The 23,497-nt window shown below is 35.2% G+C and overlaps 1 protein-coding gene across 1 annotated transcript in view; it reads right to left on the reverse strand.

Annotated features, from left to right (window-relative positions):
• The window catches only part of CPNE8 (copine 8), a 230,369-nt gene that overhangs the window by 149,663 nt on the left and 57,209 nt on the right, over positions 1 to 23,497 (reverse strand). The window contains exon 5 of the mRNA XM_043563315.1: positions 12,077 to 12,116. Coding sequence (XP_043419250.1) covers positions 12,077 to 12,116 — 40 coding nt within the window. The remainder of the gene's footprint in view (positions 1 to 12,076; positions 12,117 to 23,497) is intronic.

Below are 23,497 nucleotides of genomic sequence, written 5' to 3' on the forward strand. Positions count from 1 at the left end.
AGGAGGTAAAATCTGCAATCTGGATCAATCAGGCTATAGCAGTTAATAAGAAGCCAAGTGTTAAGACCCAAACTGAAGTTGTAGCAAGTGGTAGGAAACAGTGCAGAGCAAAGTGACAGGATTTGGTGTAAAGTATCCTTGCACATGATGAGGGTGGGGAGGGGGACAGTGGGGACAAGAAGGGAAGGACAGGAAATACTCTGGATCTGAAATTTGGTGGCTTCCAGAATGACATCATCACCAGCTAAACCCAAGACATGACCTGTATTGCTCACCTGTCTGTACCCAATGACCTTTGTCCCACATTTTTCCTTAAGTTCTTTCCAGTTTATCTATTACTTAACTCAGGCAAAAGGCCCAACAGGCACAGCATCCCATGATGGAAACTGAAACTACCCCTTAAGCTATAACGACTGACTTGGCAAAGAGTTCCAGAGGCCCAGACCACCCAGATCAGTTTGAGCTCAACCACAGACTCATACCTGCGCAGATGGACTATGGAGTGAAGGACAGTTATTCCTACTTCAATATAATGCTAAATTATCTGTCCAAGGAAGAACGCAAGCCTCATTAACATAACATACAATATAGGTATAGGCATGTTTTCTTAAGGTGCACATGCAACCTTAATGCCCACGTCTACATATGATGACAGGGTTCCCCTTTCTAAATATTCATCCTAACCCTAAATAAAAGAATCCATCCACTCTTGCTCGGAGAGTCAGGGCTTTGGAAGTTATTCCCCATGATCTCCTTATTTGCTGCAAATTGATTCCTTTGTGTGACAACTCCATCTGATGTATCTCCACCTTGGTGACTCACCAAGGAGCAAATTCACATTAGTTCAGTTACAATACCTTCATGAAAGTGCAAATCATTTTAAATTTGGGTTCTGAGTAATTAGAAAGTACTTAAGGTACAGCCTGGACATATTTAAATTAAATATCCTTAGTAGCAACATGTCTTTCCCAATTTCAAAAGAGACTTTACAGATATGTTTATGGGTTAAAAAAAAAACAAAAAACCTAAATTTCTGTAAGTCTCATGGCAGAAAGTGCTGAATACTAAAGATCTGGAATAAATCATTGTTCTGCGTTAGCAGTGAAAAGCATGGGGGATTCTGGAACTCTTTTCTAAAAAATATGATTACTGATAGATAGCTGTGCATACTACATGTTAAATGGATATGGCCAAGTCTCACCAAAAGCTGTTCTGTGCTGTCATTACTCAAGAAAACAGAACTGAAGTACTGAGCATATCCATATTAGAGAAGACATATTAGCAAACGGAGAACACACAAATACCATCAGTGATGAACAAAAAGGAAATTAAAATAATAAAATAAAATGTATACCAAAAAGCTATGGCATGCATCTGTACACACTATCTCTATAGTTATTGCACACTTTGCCCCTAAATATTTATAGCATTTTTGTAGTTCCTTTAATCTGTCTGTGCTTCCGTACTCCTTATCAAGCAACACATTTACTACTCACAGTGAAAAAATCAGCATATAGTGTTTCTCAACTAACTACTCCTTGCACTGGAAATTTCTACTGAATCTTTATTTTTTACTCATCTCAATGCTTCACATTTTCTATGCATTTTACACAGTACGGTAACAGAATACATGTGTCCTTTAATGGCTACTTTTAGATATTTTGGTCTGTAGTTAGATAAAGATAGAAATAAAAATTACCTTTAACACAAACTGCTTTACTGTTTCTTACTATGGTGTTGTGTTCCAGTTGATGAGTCATTAGAATTACATTAAAATAGAACTTCCAGTAATAAATCCAGGCATGTTTCCACAGCTTTAACACACACATAGACCAAATCTAGTTCACGGTGTCTGGCAATTGAGAAATGCTTCCATTTATTCAGCCATATTAACTATTGTGCTTTCCCTCAAATGACCAAGAGATCAATAAATATTTGCCAAATTTAATTATTATTTTATAATCTAAATAATACACAGATAGAACTTAGTTTTGAAATCTATTTAAACATACATAAATACCATGTTGTTAGTATATAGGATACATTCTACCAATATTACCCTGAATATATCCCAATATCGCCCTGAATACAATATGCTGGTATTCAATCTGAAATATCTAGCAGTGCAAAGTAAAGTAAACAAGAAAAAAGCAGAAAGCATAGCACACAAAGCAATATAACAATGAGTTTTGTGTTACATAGGTAGTTAAAAAGTTATCAGCACATCAGAAGGAGTCTTTGGATTACTCCTATAACTACTTAAATCTAGTTTTATTACTAATACAATGCAGACAAAAATCCAAGGAAACACTACTATACTATCAGAGTCTAGCTGATTATTATACAAATATACAGTTGACTCTTGAACAACATGATAGTTTAAACTGTGCAGTTGCACTTATATGTGGATTTTTTTTTCAGTGTATACAGTATAGTACTATAATTCATTTTCTCTTCCTTATGATTTTCTTAATATATTCTTTTCTATAGCTTACTTGATTGTAAGGTTAGGGTATATAATACATATAACATACAAAATAGGTATTAATTGATTATGTTATCAGTAAGGCTTCTGGTCAACAGTAGGCTATTAGCAGTTAAGTTTTGGGGGAGTCAAAAATTATACACAGATTTTTGACTGTTGTGGAGGTTGGGACCCTTAAACCCCATGTTGTTCAAGGGTCAACTGTATTTCTCTTCTTTTTCTTTTTAACATTCAGAAGAGCGTCTCCTTTAATTGCATGCATGAGCAAAATATTCTAATTCCTTCAAACTTATTACTTCATTATTTTTTCATACCAATTTTTACTGATCAATTCCTCTACTACATTTCATATTATATTGTAGCTAGCTACTTATCTATATTCATAAAAATTACATTAATGCTATGTACTTTAATAATTCCACACATATTAATAGGGTAACTTACTTTGCAATAAATGAACTTGTTTTGTTGGTTTATTTGCTTGCTTGCTAGGTACCAGTATAAATTCTGATACATCCTTTATAAAAGATCTTTTACATTTATTTATTTATTTATTTATTTATTTATTTATTTATTTAGCAAAACAGTATAACATATTCCTTAAGAGTGAGAATTATGAATGTCTATACTGTTTGTGTTTATATTCTGGCTGAATCATTTACTAATGACTCTATGTCTTGATATCCTGACTTATAGAATAGAGATAATGAATAATGCCTATGTATTAAATTATTGGGAGGATTAAATAAGATATTATATGCAAGGTACTTAATAAGATTATATATGCAGATAATTTATGCAAAGCCCTTAGAAAAGATGCTTGAACATGGTAAGCATCTAATAAACATATGCTTCTCTTCTCCTCCCTACCTCCCTGGGGTTAAAAGGATATTACTATGTACTTAAAACTTATCCCTGACTACTAGATTCCAGTACTGCAGATACTATAATTACCTGAATAAAATATTTTTATATCCCCTTTACACTCATAGCCAATTCAAATACTCATATTAAGTGTCATTATAAAATCCTAAAGTGCCTTATACACTAACTTATCTTACATGTTAAGTAGTATACATATAAACATACATATGTAAAAGAATGACATTTTTAAAACAATGGTATAGTGAACCAGGAGGCCTTCATGGTAAGTGAAATTTCTGATTTCTACACTATCACAAAGCCAGTCAACTGTAGTTGATCATCAGCATCATCATAAACAATTTCATATGCATTCAATAGCGTGGCATCTTTCTCCTAAAAGTTTATAAAGATAGTCTGTAAATGGCTTTCCTATTTTATGATGTGATCAAGGAACATCTGAAAATATAATATCTCTAATTAATAGATAATTTAGATGAAAAGATATTAAACTGATTTATGATAGCTAAGTTTTAACACAGCACAGTAATTGGGTGCAGTCAACTGTTCAGTAGTTAATCATTCTATTTGTTGATAAGATAGACTATTTGCCTCCATTTATTGCTCGTACCCATTTTGTGATCATTTAACTCATATTAAGGATATTCATGCTAAGCCACAAAGAGCAAGATAAAGTAATACAAAATATTTTGCTTTTATAATATTTTAACCATTGCAGAAAAAATTAATGAGGAAAGCTTATATTACCTGTGAAATTTTATTGTTGGCAGTATCTATTTTATTGCTGGTATTCCCTGCTAATATTGCTGACTACCTCTCTATTTAATTCATACTAATCACATCAACTATAAAGACTGAGGTGTGACTTAGTTATATTATGCTAATATGGCAATCATTTATAATAATCAAATATGGTACTTCCATTCCCCAATAATGACTTCTACTTTCTTTAAGGTTGTTAGCACATCTATATGCTCTTTTGAAAATAAGGCAAACTCAACATGAAACAATTGGATTCAACATTTTAGTAGAAACAATTTGTCACATTTTAACATAATAATACAACTTTTTTAAGGCAGGGATTTGTCTATTTAATGGATAGATCCATCTCTAATTCAAAAATGCTAATCTACCTCCAAGAGATTAATAAAATTTCTAAACTTAGACATCAATGGTTAAATTACAAATACAGTTTCAAAATTATACTCTAAAGTTGAATGTATTTCTTTTATCTCAGCACAAATGTTGATTTTAAAGTTAGTTTTTGTTTGTTAAGAGTCCAAATGAAAGCAGTTAAGCCACTGAATGAAAATTAAGCTTTCAACAATGAGGGATGGCCATTGAGCTAAATTAACCAATTTTTTAAAATTATTAACAACATATATATTTAACTAATTGAAAACCATGCTATATAGAGACTACAAAATAAAGCTATACTATTCAGAGATAAACCTATGGAAAATATTTACCTTTTGGGGGCATATCACTTTATGTTTGTTCTCATTAGCAAAGAAGTGAGAAGTGTAATAAGCTTACAGAAAGTAAGTTAAGTATTCTCTCTGCTGGTAGTCATGGTAAGACAGTTGACAGGCCAAATAACTAGAAATTACTACTACTAATTATTAAATAATATTAAATATAATATAGCATTATTAGATACTAGATAATAGTATTAAATATAATGTAATACTATCATTCAAAATCATTATTAAATACTGAATTCGAAACAAGGGCCAGTTTTGCATGCAAACAATCACACCCAATATAACTTAATGAGTGCTGAAGATACTGTCATCAGACCTAATTCAGGCATTGTCTCTTAAAGTCTAAGATTCTACAAGCCCTTACTGGAAATGCAAATGGAAACATAATTCACTTACAAAACATCAGTCATTAATAGTTTAGCTTGAATATGCTTAAAAAGCTAGCTCTCATCATCTAGTAAGGGCCTGAAAGCATGTTTCATAGAAAAAGAAAGTCATTATTGCAAAGGCCTCTCAGGAAGCCACAATTTAGTAGAGATTTAAATAATGTAAGAAAAAGAACCATGTGAATATTTGGCATAAAAACATTCCAGGCTGGAGGAAAAGCAAAAACAAAGTTTCTGAAACAAGAATATACTTGGGCATTCAAGGAAAAACAAGATGGCCAGTGGACTTGGAACAGAATGAGCAAGGAAAAGAATTAAAGAGAGAACCAGGGGCCTGGTCCTTCACCCGAAGGACCGTAAATTCTTCCTGAGTGTAGAGGGAGGCCACTGCAGGGTTTGAATTGAAAAGTAACATGTTCTGGCCAGCTTCTCAAAATGAGAATTCTGGCTAATATTCTTCCCTCAAATTTCTAAATGCTTCAGTTCACCAAAATTTCTAATTTAAATTCTATTTTCTTCTCCATTTATATATATTTTTTTCAGGCATATATATTTATATTTATATATATATGTGTGTGTGTATATATATATATATATATATATATATATATATATATATATTTTTTTTTTTAGGTAACTTTGAGTTCCAACTCTATAGGCTGATGGTTTGCAAAACCATCTTTCTACCCATCTTTCTATTCTCCAGATATGGCCTAGTCAATATCTCCAGTTGGATGCTTATTGGGGTCTCAAACAACATAAACCCATTCTGAACACTGAGTTCTCCAATCTCACCCCACCACCTCAATCTCTTCCTCCACGATGTACCCCTGGCAATAAACTAAACACCATTTATTCAGTGGCTTTTCGCCAGTAACGTAAGATTCATTCTAAATTATTTTCTTATGTTCTCACCTGAAATCCAATTCATCAGCAATCATATCACCAAAACATATTCCAAAACTGACCACTTCTTAGCCCTTCAAGGGCTATACCCACCAAATACTATTCATCTAGCCAAATCACAATAGCCTTACAGTTGGTCTCTTTTGGGTCACCATCAGGGGAGTTCCCCGGGTAAAATCTGAAACTGGCACCCATACCTAGAGGGCAAGGAAAGACTGAAGAAAAAGGCAGGTCCCTCCAGATTGGTAGGTGGCAGGTTTAATAAGCAAGGGAACTTACATTATGAGGCTGTCTTGGATGGCTGCAAGATGAGTAGATCTCCACACCTGCCTGCCAGAATCACAACTTTTTTACAGAGGCCTTAATGGGGTTCAGTCATACATTCAGTCCAGATGGTCTCAACATCCATTACTCTCTCAGACTATGTCTATGAAACAGGCTAGTGGGCAGAACATACTTTTCAAGGACAGGGAAGGGAGTGACCAGATCCAGTTCACAGGTCAACCAGCAGTCATGTTCTCCTCCAACAGTCTCCTTAATTTCAGTCTTGCTTCCCAGCCCCATTCTCCACTTCAGCTGTCAGTTGTTATTTAAATGTATAAATCATCTTCCGGTGAAATTCATTAAACTTTTTTTGAAGCCATGGCCTACAAATCTCTGCATCATCTGAATTCTGTGTACCTTTTCAATCTATTTCATTCTGCTCTCCTTATCATTCACAAAATCCCATATATGGTAGCTATCTTCAGTCACATCAACATTCCAAATATTTTCCTGACTCAAGGTCCTGGCATTGCTGTTCCTTTTACCTGGAATGCTCTTTCTCTAGATTATCAGTAGTTCCCTTCTTCTCTTTGCATAAGTATACCCAGGATGAGAACTTGTGCAGAATCACTCCACCTGGTTGAGAGGAACCTAAGCTTCTAGCTAGCATTCTTCATCAGTCACTGTTTCTCACTATCAATTTCTTTTAAGTGTATAAAGAAGTAAGTTATCTTAATCATTTTGCATTTGTTTCTATTAAATAAATCTGCCCATTCCACTTCCCCAACTCCAAAATGTAAGCTGTTTTAGGATAGAGGGTCCTTGTTTGTCTTCTACACTGCTACATTACTGAGCACTTGAACAGCACTTAAATATATTTATTGTTTGCCTGATTTTAGGAAATACATTAGAATTTGGTTCAGTTATATATGGGTTAAATTGGTTTTTCTTCTGATGAGAAAAATTTTACCCCACTTTCTATGAGAAAATGCACTTCATGGTCCAAACAATTATCTTTCAAGTGAAATTTTCAAAACAACTGATCTACATGTGGAAGTTTATACATATATGGTATTTAGAAAATATATTAAAGAACATACACACCTTCACCAAAGGCTGGTATTTCATGGCCAAAATAATCCAATGAGCTATTAACATGTCTAAAACAAAAATTTTAGCAGGTACCTTCCAAGATCATCCAAATGGAAAAATGCATTTTGGATTGCCTGGTGTGTATGAAAATTTAGTACACAAAGTACAGTTTTGATGTCATCTGGTCTAGAGCGCCAAGCAGAATCCTAGATACACCAATTATGGGCCTGTTATTAATCTTTCCATTAATGATTTGGCTGGTGCAATTAAATTATGCAAATGAAAGTATGCTATGCAGTTCTGCTAATGGCATTAAGATGAGTGGGTTCGACAGCAACTTAGAGAACAAAACTGGAATTCAAAATGTCAGATTTTGTTCACAGGATCTAACACTTTGGGAGAGTAATATTTTACTAATTTCCCTAGAAAATCATAAAATGGATAAAACCTCTTAAGGAAAATGTCCCTGGATTCCAGTGCCTGCATCACGTAATGTTTCTGGTGCATGTTTCTCCACTACAAACTTTCCTACCATGAATAAAATCAGTTAAGGGGTGACCGGGTGGCTCAGTCGGTTGAGCGTCTGACTCCAGCTCAGGTCATGATCTCATGGTTCGTGGGCTGGAGGGTTCAAGCCCCACGTCGGGCTCTGTGCTGACAGCTCTGGATTCTGTGTCTCCCTCTCTCTCTGCCCCTACCCTGCTCACACTCTGTCTCTGTCTCTCTCAAAAATAAATAAACATTAAATTAAAAAAAAAATAGGGGCGCATGGGTGGCTCAGTCATTTGAGCATCTGACTTCGGCTCAGGTCATGATCTCGCAGTCAGTGAGTTCGAGCCCCGCATCGGCCTCTGTGCTGACAGCTCGGAGCCTGGAGCCTGCTTCACATTCTGTGTCTCCCTCTCTCTCTGCCCCTCCCCCACTTGTGCTCTGTCTCTCTCTGTCTCTCAAAAATAAATAAGTGTAAAAAAATTAAAAATAAATAAATAAATAAATAAATAAATAAATAAATAAATAAAATCAGTTAAAAGTATACCGATCCTGTATCCACTCACCCTGTATTCATTTGCAGTATTAGGAATCTAAGGTACAATGCTATATTATATCTCTATTTTCCCTACTAGTACCAAAAATTTAAGAATTTGACCCAAGATCCCTGAATATTGGAAATCAAATAAAGTCATCCTGAAATGGGTTTCTGTCAAAATTATCAGAAATGAGAACAGGAAAAAAAAAAGATTTTATTATTGTTAACTCAAGGAGTCTCTCTTGCTACCAAATCCCCTTTGTAAAAGGTAAGTGCCTGCACTCCACATGCAAACCCACGCACTTAGCAGTCTTTCCTAAAAGGTTCCAGTTTTTATTTCACTTTGCAAAGTTGGCAGGTCGACAATCACACTTTTAAACAATTGTATCCTCAGGGAGTAGACCTAGTTTGTTTATTGACTTCTCTAATCTAAATCGCTCCTGAACTCATTTTGGGTTGAATGAGTTATAAAATCCGTACTTGGATGCTTTCAAATAGCAAGGGCTTTTGTTGTTAATTTCTAACAGAAATTCGGGACACTAATTTCTAACAATTCATATCACAATTCCAAAACACATTTCCTTCCTCATCTGACATGCTTCATCCATTTGTAAGCTCAGGCACTTACTAACTAATTTGTATTGAGTGCTTAATATATTTAAGAAATATAATACAGAGACTACTGTAAACAAATACATTAAAATGTGAGGTAATATGAACCACAGGAACTATAGGAAGCTATGCAATACTTTGGGAGAAAGGTGATGACAATCTGAATTAAGTAACAGTAAGAAAGGAAAGAAGACAGAAGAGAAATAATACTTCATTATAATGAACAGGATTTATAGTTCACAAGATGTGGTATGTGAGACAGAAAGAGGTTAACGATAGATCCACGTTTTCTAACTTAGTATACCATGATGATGATAATTCTCAAGATAGAAAATACAAGCAGAGGACCAACAACGGAATGGAAGAGGTCATACATTTTTGATAATTTGAGTTTTAGGCTTCTGCAGACTAGCTAACAAGCAGTTGGAAACTTGTTTTTGCTAAGGTACAAAGAGAGATAGACACTTGGGAGTCATCAGGGTAAGGCATGGAAATGGCTGAGATTTCCCAAGGAGAGCTTATTCAGTGAGATGAGATGACAATGGAAAACAAAACCAGGAAAAACCAATAATAAGGGAGAAGAGGAGGAAGAGAAACTGAAAAAGGATAGATAATGAGTAGACAAAGAAGTAAGAAAAGAAGTGAGGGAGACATTTCTGTGGAATTAAGAGGAGATGAGTTTGTTAAGAACAGTCAATTGTACCCAAAATAATGGGAAGGTCAGGTAAAGCAGAAAGTGAAGAGAGGCCAAGATATTTTTCTCTAACCCATGTCAGAATAGTTCAAGCAGAAATGAAAACCAGAATACAGTAGAGTAAGATGGGAGAAACCCAGGCTGCTCTGAAAAGAACTGCAGCAGTAAGAAGGTGGTAAAGGAGATAGCATGAGAGTGAAGCAGAATCAAGATGTCAGGAGGAAGACATGAAATCTTTCTTATGGAAAATATAAAAAGCTATTCTGCAAAAAAAATATTTTAAAAGATATATACATTCATGCCTTCTATGGTACATACCTCAGTATGGATTATTTAACGAAAATATAGTTATATCATGTTTGAGGTACCTTCTTATCCCATATACTAGTCTCTCCCTGAATTCAAGGCCACCACTTGGGTAAGGACCACATGTTACCACCTTCACACTCACCCTCAAAATATCCAACCCTATGGAATGTCCTTAACTGCCAAGTTATCATGCCCTCTAAAAAGTAGTTTGAGAAACATAGAAATTATATTCAGGGAGAATGGGCACTTGAAAACCTATGTCCACTCAAGAGTTTAGGGAGTTCATTTTTCCTACATGCACAAAGATGAATAAACAGAGAAACTTGGTTTTCAGAGAGAAACAGAAGCTCAGAGAAGAGTCATAATGCAAAGAATATGTAGCCTCAGACAAAAAGAAATAGAGAAAATTGCTGTCTCAATCCCAACCCTCCAGGCCTGTTTCTGGCTGTAGCTCCTACAAGGACAAGCTACACATCACATTTATGAGATGCTTCTAAATCTCTTTAATATTAACCACCTACATGTGAAATAAATATAATGCATTTTCTTTCCTTGCAACTAAATTTTTTACTAGAAAATGGAATTCTTTTTCTGGTTCTTCCAGTGGAATTTGGAAAGCTTCCAATACAAAGCTATGCAAATAAAATTTAAATATCCAGCCACAATGCTCCGAGTCTTATGAGGAGCAAGAAGGCAGCATGGCAATGGTAATGAGCATTACTTATGGGGAGGAATGAGCTTATCCCAGTATTTGCTTTCAATTTGTAGAAAAGTCAATCAGAAAGACTATTCTTTGAATCCTTCATCAAATGATTCTTCTCTTTGCTTCTTGACAAAAATAAGTATCATAGCTTCTTTACAATGAAGGAAAGGAACAGTAAATTGTGATTTTTACCACCATACCCAGCTTCCTAGTTTCCACAAATCAGCCTCTCAACCTCTTAGCTTGGGATTACCTCTCATGTGTCTTCTCTTCTCTGAATTAAGACATCCCTCCTCTCCAAACTACATTGGAAATCATATCCATCTGTTCTAGTCAATAGACTACAACAATGGAGAAGTAAAAAAAAAATCTCACCCGCCTGACCCTCTGGGCATGACCATGACTCCAGCCAGCCTCCCACCTCTCAACTCTGACATGGCTGCCAGTTCTACATCCATGTATTCAGATTCCACTTGGTACCTGGTTAAACTTTCAGAATGCTGTTCTCAACCCACCCCCACCACCATTCAGCTCTTCCTGCTAGTTTGACCTAACTCTCCCTCCAGATCTCAACCTCTGCATCTGCCTAGCTCTGATGCCTTTGCTGCCCCTGAACCTAAAAACATCCCCAGGGAATATTTATGGCCTAGGGAGCAGAGCTCTTGAGAAAAGAGGAATGGGTGAAGGAGGGAAGATCAGGACCCAAAAAGAAAAAAAGACTGTAAGTGAACTTGAGGACAGACTCTGTATGTCCATCTTGCTCATACTGTACCCTCTGAAACAGACATGGTGCCAGCATGAGGAGGCACTTAGAAAATATGGTTGAACAAATGAGCCACAAGGACTGAAGAATGGCAAATCACTCTGCCCTACACCCAAGTACTTCTCATTCTCGCACAAGCGAAGCCTCTCCAAATGACACGGGCTTCATCTTGCTCAACCTGAATTAATTTCAAACATTGCAGGGAACTGAAAGAATTTCTTTTAAAAATATATAAATAAATAAGGTTAATCCATTTCACACACTAAAGGTACCTTTGCTTTAAGAATTTCCTTCACGTGCTATTCTAGGGTCCGTTAAAAATGTTATTTATTTTCTATGACAATTATTACATGAAAACTTATGGAAATATACCTTTAATATTAATGCATCAACATAAATACCAATCATATGTTATGATTTTGCGGTCTATATTACGTAATCATCCTAAAAACATAAAGTGTGAACTTACATGTTTGGACAGGTTGGGGCTCTTTGAGTCAACGTCATACCTAAAAGATTAAAATATGAAACTCAGATTATTTCCACAAAAGAGAGAGCTACAGAAAAAATATCAGTATTTTCCCAAAAAAGAAGTAACATTATAATGAACCAAAAATATACCAGTAGGGAAAAATTAGCAAATTAAGAAGTTTCTTATAATCTTTAGTCTATATGCCAATAGTAGCATTCACAATCTCTGGGTCCTTTTATTTCCACAACCTAAGTAGAAGTCCTGATATTTTCAGTCATTAATTCTGCTGCTTGATAAGAAAGTTATAAACTTCTCTTTCATACTATCATTAAAAAAAAGTTTGAAAAGTAAAACAAAACACAAAAACCATTCTCTTTTGTGTGAATCAGTAGTATCCTGACTGTTTAAAACTCCCTAACAACTGCAATTCCTCTCCTCTGGATACCATTTAAAAATAACCAGGTGCAGGGCATGTGGCTGGCTCAGTGAGACGTGCGACTCTTAATCTCAGGGCTGTGAGTTCAAGACCCATGTTGGGTGTAGAGATTACTTAAAAATATAAAATCTTTTAAAATCAATCAATCAATCAATCAATCAATAAGCAAGCAGGTGCTGGGAACAGGCTGTCGTTTGTGTACCTTTTAACTTCTATTTAATATTTTAAATGCTACTGTTGACTTTGAAATTTGGCTAAAGTAAGGAGACATTACTTTTCCCCAATCACTGGACTTAGGGAAACCGAATATTTTACGAAAGATAAATACATGCATATAGTACTACGTTAGGTCCTGATTTTGACCAGTTGGTACTGGAAATAAATGATTTCTTAGATCACTATTACCTTAACCTCTCATTTTAAAGAAATTGTAGAAATGGAAAGGTCGCTACCAGTCAAAACAACCTCAAATAAATGAAGTCTTGAATAGGAAAATATTTTTTTCCTATTCAACACTGGCTCCAGTGTTTCTCCCAAATTATACTCCTTTCACATTCCTTGTCCATAGCTTCCTACCAAAAATTAACTGCCTTTTTAAAGATTAATTAAAGCCTTCACTCTCACACAACAAGAATGTTTTTACAAAGAAACAAAGCATCTCCATCAATAAAAGGCAAAGAAACAGAGTTCACTGAGTGTACCAATGCTGGGCAGAGGTTCACGTACTCCCCAGCTAAGAATGTTTACCACAGATTGGCTTTCAAATTGTATGAGGCAAATACCTGCCTCAGAAGAATTACAAATTACTCTTCTTCACATTAGGGCATTCCGATCAACTCTGAACAGCTGTAACCTAGAATTTTAAATCAGCAAACTGCCAACATCTACTGAAAACCTACAGGTGTTAGCATCAAAAAAAAAATTCTTATTCAAGAATTCAAGACAACTTTTTAAGAGAAAATTGAAATTAGCAACTACAGCAGTATCAAAGGTGAAAAATAACTGTGCTGGTTCCTTCCCAAGAATCAGTCCTGGAAACTGTTTTCTATAAAGGGTATACTGTGGACCGGGGAGAAACAACATGGTATGTTCAGTTGTGCTAAAAGAAGCAAAAAGAAAAGGAGTTTGTTTTCATCGCAAAGTTTAAGTATCTTCAAGTATAATCTTCTTTCATTGCCTTTAACAAAGCTTTTTTAATGCTACTCTCTTGAAAATATGTAATTTGCAGCATAGTTCTGATGGCTTTAGATAATAGTTGGATTATGATGCATTTGAAATTATCGTGAGTTTTCCTTTAATGGACTTTTCCTTTTAACTTTTCTAAAAGTATCAAGACTACTCTGGTCCTTACCCTCAGACATAAACCCCACATCCTAAATAGTTAAAGTGTGTGTGTGTGTGTGTGTGTGTGTGTGCGCGCGCGCGTGCGCGCGTTTACATGTTTGAATGCCATACTCTTATTAAGAAAGAAAGATCATATTGGCAAACAGGAAGTTAAGTAGTTTACACCTACAAGGGTACATCCCACTGCCTAAATTTACTAATGTTAATTTTGCAAACTTGAAGCTGCTCCTGAATTGGCAGTAACTGATTTGGGTTGATCCTAAAGATTACCTTTCAGTTAGAGGTAACAGATGTTGACTAGAGTTTTTCCTGTACTTCTGGAATTCCAGCTAAGGTCCAAAGCTAAAAACAAAAGATGCTAATATGCTTAGGTCAGAGGTGCGGTCAGACCCTTCTTCACAACTTACTCATAAAGTGACAGGCTATTTCCTACCCCTTGGGGGGCAAGGGGAGGTTCATCCCATTCCCCAAAGTCAAGTGAAGGGCATCTCCTAAATCTGGAATGCCTGAAGAAAAAGATAGCATCTGAGTCCCCAGTCAGTTGCTGCTGAGCTACAGAAACTGCCTACAAGTCCAGCCTGTGGCTGCCATTAAAAACTATGTCAGCTGACAGTCCTAGGAAGTGCCTTCTGAGGGCCGAGGAACAAGTAGAATGTGTGACATGTGTCCCCTTTAAGGTCTAGATACTTCAGAAGATAAGAGACCCACATCTCTGCCTCCCAGCTCATCTACCCTTTCCCTTTTCCACCTCTGCTCTCCCCCAAGTAGCTGAAAATAGCTCCAACTGATGGGAGAGGAAGTGAAGAGTTCTGAAGTTTGAGATTAAAGTTTTAAAGTGAAGAGTATAATGATTAACAAAATAAGATGGTTCTAGGGGCGCGTGGGTGACTCAGTTAAGTGTCCAACTCTTGATTTTGGTTCAGGTCATGATCTCAAGGTCATGAGATTGAGCCCTGCTTCAGGCTTTGTGCTGAGCGTGGAACCTGCTTAGGATTATCTTTCTCTCTCTCTCTCTCTCTCTCTCTCTCTGTCTCTCTCCCTCTCCCTCTCCCTCTCTCTCAGCCCCTCCCCACTCAAATAAAATAAAATACACACCAAAAAATAAAATAAAATAAAATAAAATAAAATAAAATAAAATAAAATAAAATAAAATGGTTCTAATAAAAAAAAGTGACTGAAAACTCATGAAATTAGACCTTGACATTATTTATTTTTGAGAGAGACAGAGACAAGAGTGGAAGCGAGGGAGGAACAGAGAGGGAGACAGAATCTGAAGCAGGATCCAGACTCCCAAACCATGAGATCATGACCTGAGCTGAAGTCGGAAGCTTACCCGACTGAGCCACCCGGGCACCCCATAGACCTTGACATTGTTAAGGGAGTCCTTAACCAATGGGAAAAACTGGAATTAATGGTGTTGGGAAAACATAAAAAACTTAATTGCCCCAAAGTATTGAAATCCTTCAAAAATAAAATGGAATAATATTATACAATACATAATTATTGCCATTGATTTATCAAGAAGGAATATAATTTGCTAGGTAAGGCAAATCTAGACTCATAACTATCTTGCTGAAAAGTGGAAAAGCAAGAGTGAAATATATTGTATCTAATGTGTCCTATTCTTCTGCTCATGTTATGCAGTGACGTGACTACTCACACCTTTTGCTCAAACTCATTTTTGTGCAGCTGTTCTGCCAGTAATAGTTTTCAACTGTGGCAAAAAAAGTGATTTATGAGGTACCTATACTATTGTCAGTGTGACAACTGTAACAAAATAAATAAATGCCAAAGTTTATGACTTTATCTTGATACAGGCATAGCATGACGACAGAGACCATGTCTCTTTTTTGTTTGTTTTGGTTTGGGGATTTGGTGGGGTTTTTTTTTTTTCCTTTTTAGAAACCATGATCTTGAATGAAGAAGTACACATCACATCAAAAAATCAGGAGAATTTTAAAATTTGTGATTGGTAAATTAATCTTAAATATCCATTTCAAGCATATTATGGTAATAACAATAACAACTATGGATTAACCAGAATTTACAAGAATTTGGGCCAATTGTGACAAGAATACATATTCATTCTCTCTCTCCCTCTCTATCTCTGTCATTACAATTTTCTATTATTGAAAGTTAAGCAAAAAAGGCTCCTAAAAACCATTTCTCAAACCTACCATAATATGCAGTTCTTTCTATGACACACTTTTAGAGATTATTTTTAATTCTTATTTTTTAGAATTTTATAAAATCAATAGACCAATTAAATAAAAAACAGCACAAAACCATTTACATCTGTCTGTTGGCCAATTCAGACTACTGTCATCTTCAACATTGCTGTTCCCTCAAGAGAACATGTTACATAAATGTGTTGGAGTATTGCTGTAGTTTTTTGGGAGATGCAGATCAGGATTATAGGTGAATTATTTCCTACCTTATCCTATTTTAATTTTCCAAATATGCTACAATGAATATTTTTCCCTAGGAATAAGACATTGCTAAGGCAAAATTTAAAAATTGAATATAATTATGTATACTAATGAATAAGTAGATCCACATAACTAGAGAAGAAATACAGTGTTTTCCACATTACTTTGGGTAGATCTGCTGGAAAAATCGCAAAATAAAAACAAAAAGGAAGAAAGAAAGAAAAAAAGTCTGCTCTCACAGGTGAAAGGTGTTATGTAAAATATTCTAATACATGGTAAGTCAAAAGGAATTAATTAAAATGATATGAAAAATACTACATGAACCAAGAAAATATACTTGTTGCTTTTCTTGGTAATCTTCTCCAAGTATCCCTTTCTCTGGCCCTAATTGTTTGAATTATTTGGAGATAATATACAATTGAAATAAAGTTATTTGAATCAAATTGCTGAAATTACCCAAATGCATTCAAAAGGTAAAAGGATACTTAATTCAGTCATGCAATATGCTTTCACATTTTGAACATTACACAACTTCTATAAAAATTGCTATAATTTTTAGAAGAAAAGAGGAAGCTGAAGAAGTTAAAACATATCAATTTACCTACACTAATTTCTGTCACATTATTTCTTCTTGTCCCACTGAGATAAAATAATACAACATGCTCCCATTCCAATCAAACAAAACAATTTCCCACACGGTCTTGCTTTGTTTACTTAGATTAAATATATTCTATCATATTATTATATTCAATGTGTGGCAGACTACATAGACGTAGACGTTCATCAGTACTAGATAACCAAGGCAAAAATAAAAATATCCCAATTTAGACATTAACTTTAATATTCATAACATTTTAGAAATGCGTGTTTTGCACCATTTAATTATAAACTATTTCAGGCAAAATCGGACTCAATATTGGAGAGCACAGATCCTTTGAACATATTAAACTTTCTGGGCCTTGCTTTTCTCATTTACAAAACTGGATTAACTCCACCTCACAAATGTGTTGGGTGGGTTAGTTATGTATGCGTATGGTTCTATTATACACTGTGAATAAGGGTAGTAGTGCTAACAAAAATAACCTCTTTGTGTCTGTGCCTACAAAACTTATATGCTAACTCAAACTCCATGAGCTTCTGTAATTATTTCATTTAGTTTATAAATAACTGGAAGATATTAGCAACAAATATATTAAACCTTCTTATCATTCTTTCCTTCTATATTTCTACCTGTAAGTGTATTGAAGTTTTGTTTTCTTTTATTAAGTCTCTGAAATACATACAGTGAAGTTAAACGTCATTCATTTATCATCAAATACTAGAGAGGTGTGGTAAGTTCTAGCAATGTCCTAACTTCTTCCTACCTTTAAGCCTTTCCTTGTCCATGCTAAGCATACCAAGAAAGCTTAGAAACATGAAATAAGTATCAGGTGCCTCCCTACTACAATACATTCTCATTTGGACTCACTAGTTTGTCAGAGTGATTTTTGAAAGGCTATCTGTTAAAACAGGCATAATATTTGGAGACTAACCAGCACTGAGTTCAGTGGAATTACATTTCTTGCACTCAACACGTTTTAAAACCCATTGGCTTTCACAGCCTCATCTTCAGTAGAGATGAGAATGCAATCGTTGGCCTCCATACAGGCAAATCATTCTTTACCTTCGTTTCCTCTCCAGAATGACTAGCCCAGCTCTCAATTTTTGCTCATTCGTCTTCTAACAAACATTTGATTGCTATCATCCTTTTGAAAGCACTATTTCCTTTCTTTTCATTCCACTTGTGACATTCTATAATAGCCACAGTTATGATATAAGTGATAAAGGCTGAGTAGGACACGGGCTTAAGAAGCCAGGGCCAAGTGGGTACAGTGGTGAAACAGTCACCCGGCAGCAGCTGCTTGTGATGGTGACAGGAGCCTGTTGGCAGACAGCAACCAAAATGAACCAGAAATGGGTTCTGAAAATTGGAGCTAAAACATAGGCAAGGCGCTCAGAGAACAAAGTATATAGGATCTTGGCTTCAAAGGCAAATTCCACCAAACTTTAAAGAAGAATTAATACCTACTCTTCTTAAACTATTCCAAAAAACAGTAAACCTCCAAATTTGTTCTATGAGGCAAGTATTATCCTGATATCACAACCAGATAATCACACCATCAACAAAGAGAACTACAGGCCAAAATCCCTGATTAACACAGATGCAAAAATTCTCAACAAAATACTAGCAAACTGAATCCAACCACACATTAAAAAAATCAACCGCCATGATCAAGTGGGACTTTTGCCTGGGTTTCAAGGGTGGCTCAATATTCATAAATTGATCAATTTGATAAATCGCATCAATAAAAGAAAGGGTAAGAACATATGATCATTTCAAAAGACGCAGAAAAGTATTTGACAAAGTACTGATAAAAAAGTATTGATAAAAAAAGTATTGATAAAAAACTATCGATAAAAAAAAAAACCCTCAACAAAGTAAGCTTAGAGGGAACATAGCTCAACATAATAAAGGCCGTGTATGAAAAATCCACAGTTAACACCATCCTTAATGGGGAAAATCTCTCAGTTTTCCCTCTAAGGTCAGGAACAAGACAGGGATGACCACTCTCACCACTATTATTCAATATAATACTGGAAGTCCTAGCCACAACAACAGAGAACAGAAAGAAATAAAAGGCACCCCAATTGGTAAGGAAGAAGTGAAACTTTCATTATTTGCAGATGTAATGATACTATATACAGAAAACCTGAAAGACTTCACCAAAAACTGCTAGAACTGATAAATGAATTCAGTAAAGTCGCAGGACACAAAATCAATGTACAGAAATCTGTTGCATTTCTATAGGCCAACAGTGAGGCAGCCAAAAAAGAAATTAAGAAAATATTCCCATTTACAATCGCACCAAAAATAATAAGATACCTAGGAATAAACCTAACAAAACAGGTGAAAGACCTGTACTCTGTAAGCTATAAAACACTGATAAAAGAAGACAAAACAAAGAAATGGAAATATATGCCATGCTCATGGATTAGAAGAACAAATATTGTTAAAATGCCCATACTACCCAAAACAATCTACAGATTTAATGCAATCCACATCAAAATACAAACAGCATTTTTTACAGAACTAGAACAAAGAATCCTAAAATTTGTATGGAACCAGAAAAGACCCCAAATAGCCAAAGCAATCCTGAAAAGGAAAAGGAAAGCTGGACACATCACAGTTCTGGACTTCAAGTTATATTACAAAGCAGTAGTAATCAAAACAGTTTATTATTGGCACAAAAATAGACATACAGATCAATAGAACAGAATAGAAAACCCAGAAATAAACCCACAATTACATGGTCAATTAATCTTCAACAATTCATGCAAGAATATGCAATGGGAAAAAGTCTCTTCAACAAACGGTGCTGGGAAAACTGGACAGCAACATGCAAAACTATGAAACTGGACCACTTTCTTACACCACACCCAAAAATAAATGCAAAATGGATGAAAGACCAAATGCGAAATCTGAAACCATAAAAATCCTAGAAGAAAACACAGGCAGTAACTTCTTTGACATCAGCCGTAGCAACTTCTTTCTAGGTATGTCTCCCAAGGCAAGGGAAACAAAAGCAAAAACAAACCATGGGAACTACATCAAAATAAAAAGCTTCTGCACAGCAAAGAAAATAACCAACAAAACTAAAAGGCAACCTATGAAATGAGAGAAATGACATACCTGATATTGCAATTGACATACCTGATAAAAGGATAGTATTCAAAACCTATGAAGAACCTATCATATTCAACACCCAAAAAACAAATAATTCAATTTAAAAATGGGGAGAAGACATGAACAGTTATTTCTCCAAAGATGACATATAGATGGCCAATAGACACATGAAAAGACGTTCATCATCACCATCAGGGAAATGCAAATCAAAACTACAATGAGTTATCACCTCACACCTCTCAGAATGGCTAAAATCAACAGTACAAGAAACAACAGGTGTTGGTTAGGATATGGAGAATAAGGAACCCTCTTGCACTGATGGTGGGAATGCAAACTGGTGCAGCCACTATGGAAAACAGTATAGAAAAGTTAAAAATACAACTACCTCATGATCCAGCAATTGCACTACTGGGTATTTACCCAAAGAATACAAGAATACTAATTCAAAGGGACACATGCATCCCTACATTTATAGCAGTATTATTTACAATAGCCAAAATGTCTATTTGGCTAATTGATGGACACAAGAGCCCTAGTGTCCATCAATTGATGAATGGTTAAAGAAGATGTGGTGTATATACGCAATGGAATATTACTCAGCCATCAAAAAGAATGAAATCTTGCCTTTTGCAATGACATCAATGGAGCTAGAGAGTATAATGCTAAGCAAAATAACCAGAGAAAGACAAATACCATGTGATTTCACTTATATGTAAATTTTAAGAAATAAAACAAAGGGGAAACAATGAGACAGAGAGAGAAATTAAATTTATTTTTATATGAATTTAAATTAAAATAAAATATGAAAATTAAATTAATTTAATGAAAAATATGAAAATGAAATATAATTTCATGAAATTAAAATACATTTAAATTCAGATAAAAATATAAAAAATTAAATTACTATAAATTAAATTTTATTAAACTTTAAAAAGTTTTAAAAATTAACATAAAAAAGATTTCTAAGTTGGTCTCAAAGATTAGCATGAAGAGTGAGTGCTCCTATCTACATCTTTTTTTTTCAATATATGAAATTTATTGTCAAATTGGTTTCCATACAACACCCAGTGCTCATCCCAAAAGGTGCCCTACTCAATACCCATCACCCACCCCCCTTCCCTCCCACCCCCCATCAACCCTCAGTTTGTTCTCAGTTTTTAGGAGTCTCTTATGCTTTGGCTCTCTCCCACTCTAACCTCTTTTTTTTTTCCTTCCCCTCCCCCATGGGTTTCTGTTAAGTTTCTCAGGATCCACATAAGAGTGAAAACATATGGTATCTGTCTTTCTCTGTATGGCTTATTTCACTTAGCATCACACTCTCCAGTTCCATCCACGTTGCTACAAAGGGCCATATTTCATTCTTTCTCATTGCCATGTAGTACTCCATCGTGTATATAAACCACATACATCTTTTCATCCTATAATCTGACTCTGAATAATTTACATTCTGAAAATGAAAAAAAAATATAAGAAATTTACCTAATAGGATACTCACTGCAAGATTATATGTAATAGTAAAAATAGAACCAGCCAAAGGATCCATCAGTAAATGTTTGGCTAAATAAATAGTGTTTTTTCAAACAATGAAAATTATGCAGCATAAAATGAATGAAATACACACACACACACACACACACACACACACATAATGGCATAAAAAGGTATCTGAAAAATGCAAGTAATAGGAAAGTATTTGTGATTTTCAAAATACTGAGATTCCCATAGGCAAGTATATACATTGAGTCATGTACATTTTTGGTTATTTGTGAATTTTTTGTTTTTTGGCACTTTTTTTTTTTTGGTATTGGAAGAACAAGAAACTCTGACTTTAAAAAAATTTTTTCATGTTTATTTTTGAGAGAGAGAGAGAGAGAGAGAGAGGGAGAGAGGGAGAGAGAGAGAGGGAGACAGAGTGCGAGTGGGGGAGGGCAGAGAGAGAGGGAGACACAGAATCCGAAGCAGGCTCCAGGCTCTGAGTTGTCAGCACAGAGCCCGACAGGGCATTCGAACTCAGGAGCCATGAGATCATGACCTGAGCCGAAGTCGAAGGCTTAACTGACTGAGCCACCCAAGCGCCAAAACTTTCACTTTTAAATGCCTACATTATTTAAAATTTATAATCAATATTTACTATTTTTAAATGAGAGAAAACAATATAAATGAATAAGAAAGAGAGAGAGGGAAAGGGAAATAAAGAGAACAAGAACCATGAAATAATGGCTGGTTTTAGGATAAAGTTAAGTCTAAAACCAGGGGCAAAAAATTAAGGGAGTACCACACTGGTATATGAAAGAGAATTCTTAAAAACAATGGCTATGAAGGGCCGTGAACAATGAGAAAATGAAACCACATTCACATGATTTATATGTCATTTTTAAATAATATCACTGTGAGTAATCTCCACGATAAACATGGTCAGGAAACCATTACATTCTACTTTTTCTCCTAAGTATCATTTTTATTATTTCAGAAGGGGTTTCAATAAAATAAAAACCAAACAGGCCATAATAAATTTTGTTTGATAAATATAATGAATAGTGAAAACTCTTATAACTCTTGAAGGAAAGGGCCTGGCATAAAATTCTCCTTTTTTAAACAGAAGCATGGTGGGTTATTTTACTGCACACATTTTAGGGGACAAGAAAGACTGTTAACAGTAAACAACTTTCTATATTAAAAAGCAAATGGTGACTTTTTCAAAAAAGAGATGATAGCTTTCATCAAAAAAAATCTATAAATTGTGACAGCCTGGTACATTTTATTGTTTCCAGCTATTTAAAGTAAGACATTTATATTTTTAAATACTTGCAATGCTCATAAACTCTCTTTAATTATTTAAATTTATTAAATACATGCTATAACATATGTTATACTTTTCCTTCTCAATAGGTTTTCTTTTAACAATATCCAGATGTTTCAACAATCACCACAATTTACCTCTGTGAAACAAAAACTCAATAACAAATAACATCCTACAAACTGACACTAGATTCCCTGTGGACAAGAAGTTGAATTTGACGATAATATTTTGATCTGCTTAATTTAGTGTCAAAATAACAAGAATATTAAAAATATCAAGCAGTCTGGGGCGCCTGGGTGGCGCAGTCGGTTAAGCGTCCGACTTCAGCCAGGTCACGATCTCGCGGTCCGTGAGTTCGAGCCCCACGTCAGGCTCTGGGCTGATGGCTCAGAGCCTGCAGCCTGCTTCCGATTCTGTGTCTCCCTCTCTCTCTGCCCCTCCCCCGTTCATGCTCTGTCTGTCTCTGTCCCAAAAATAAATAAACGTTGAAAAAAAAAATTAAAAAAAAAAAATATCAAGCAGTCTGGCTCTAGAATCCTATGCCTTGGCAATATGAGGCCACAAAGGGATAAAAGGAAGGCAGATATCCATATACTATACGAAGAAATGGCTGAGAGAAACAAAGATCTGGGGGACATGGTAGTACATGAGATTACCTTGGAATATATGCAGAGCTTGAAAAGAA

The sequence above is a fragment of the Prionailurus bengalensis genome, chromosome B4 (genome assembly GCF_016509475.1).
Source record: "Prionailurus bengalensis isolate Pbe53 chromosome B4, Fcat_Pben_1.1_paternal_pri, whole genome shotgun sequence".
NCBI lineage: Eukaryota > Metazoa > Chordata > Mammalia > Carnivora > Felidae > Prionailurus > Prionailurus bengalensis.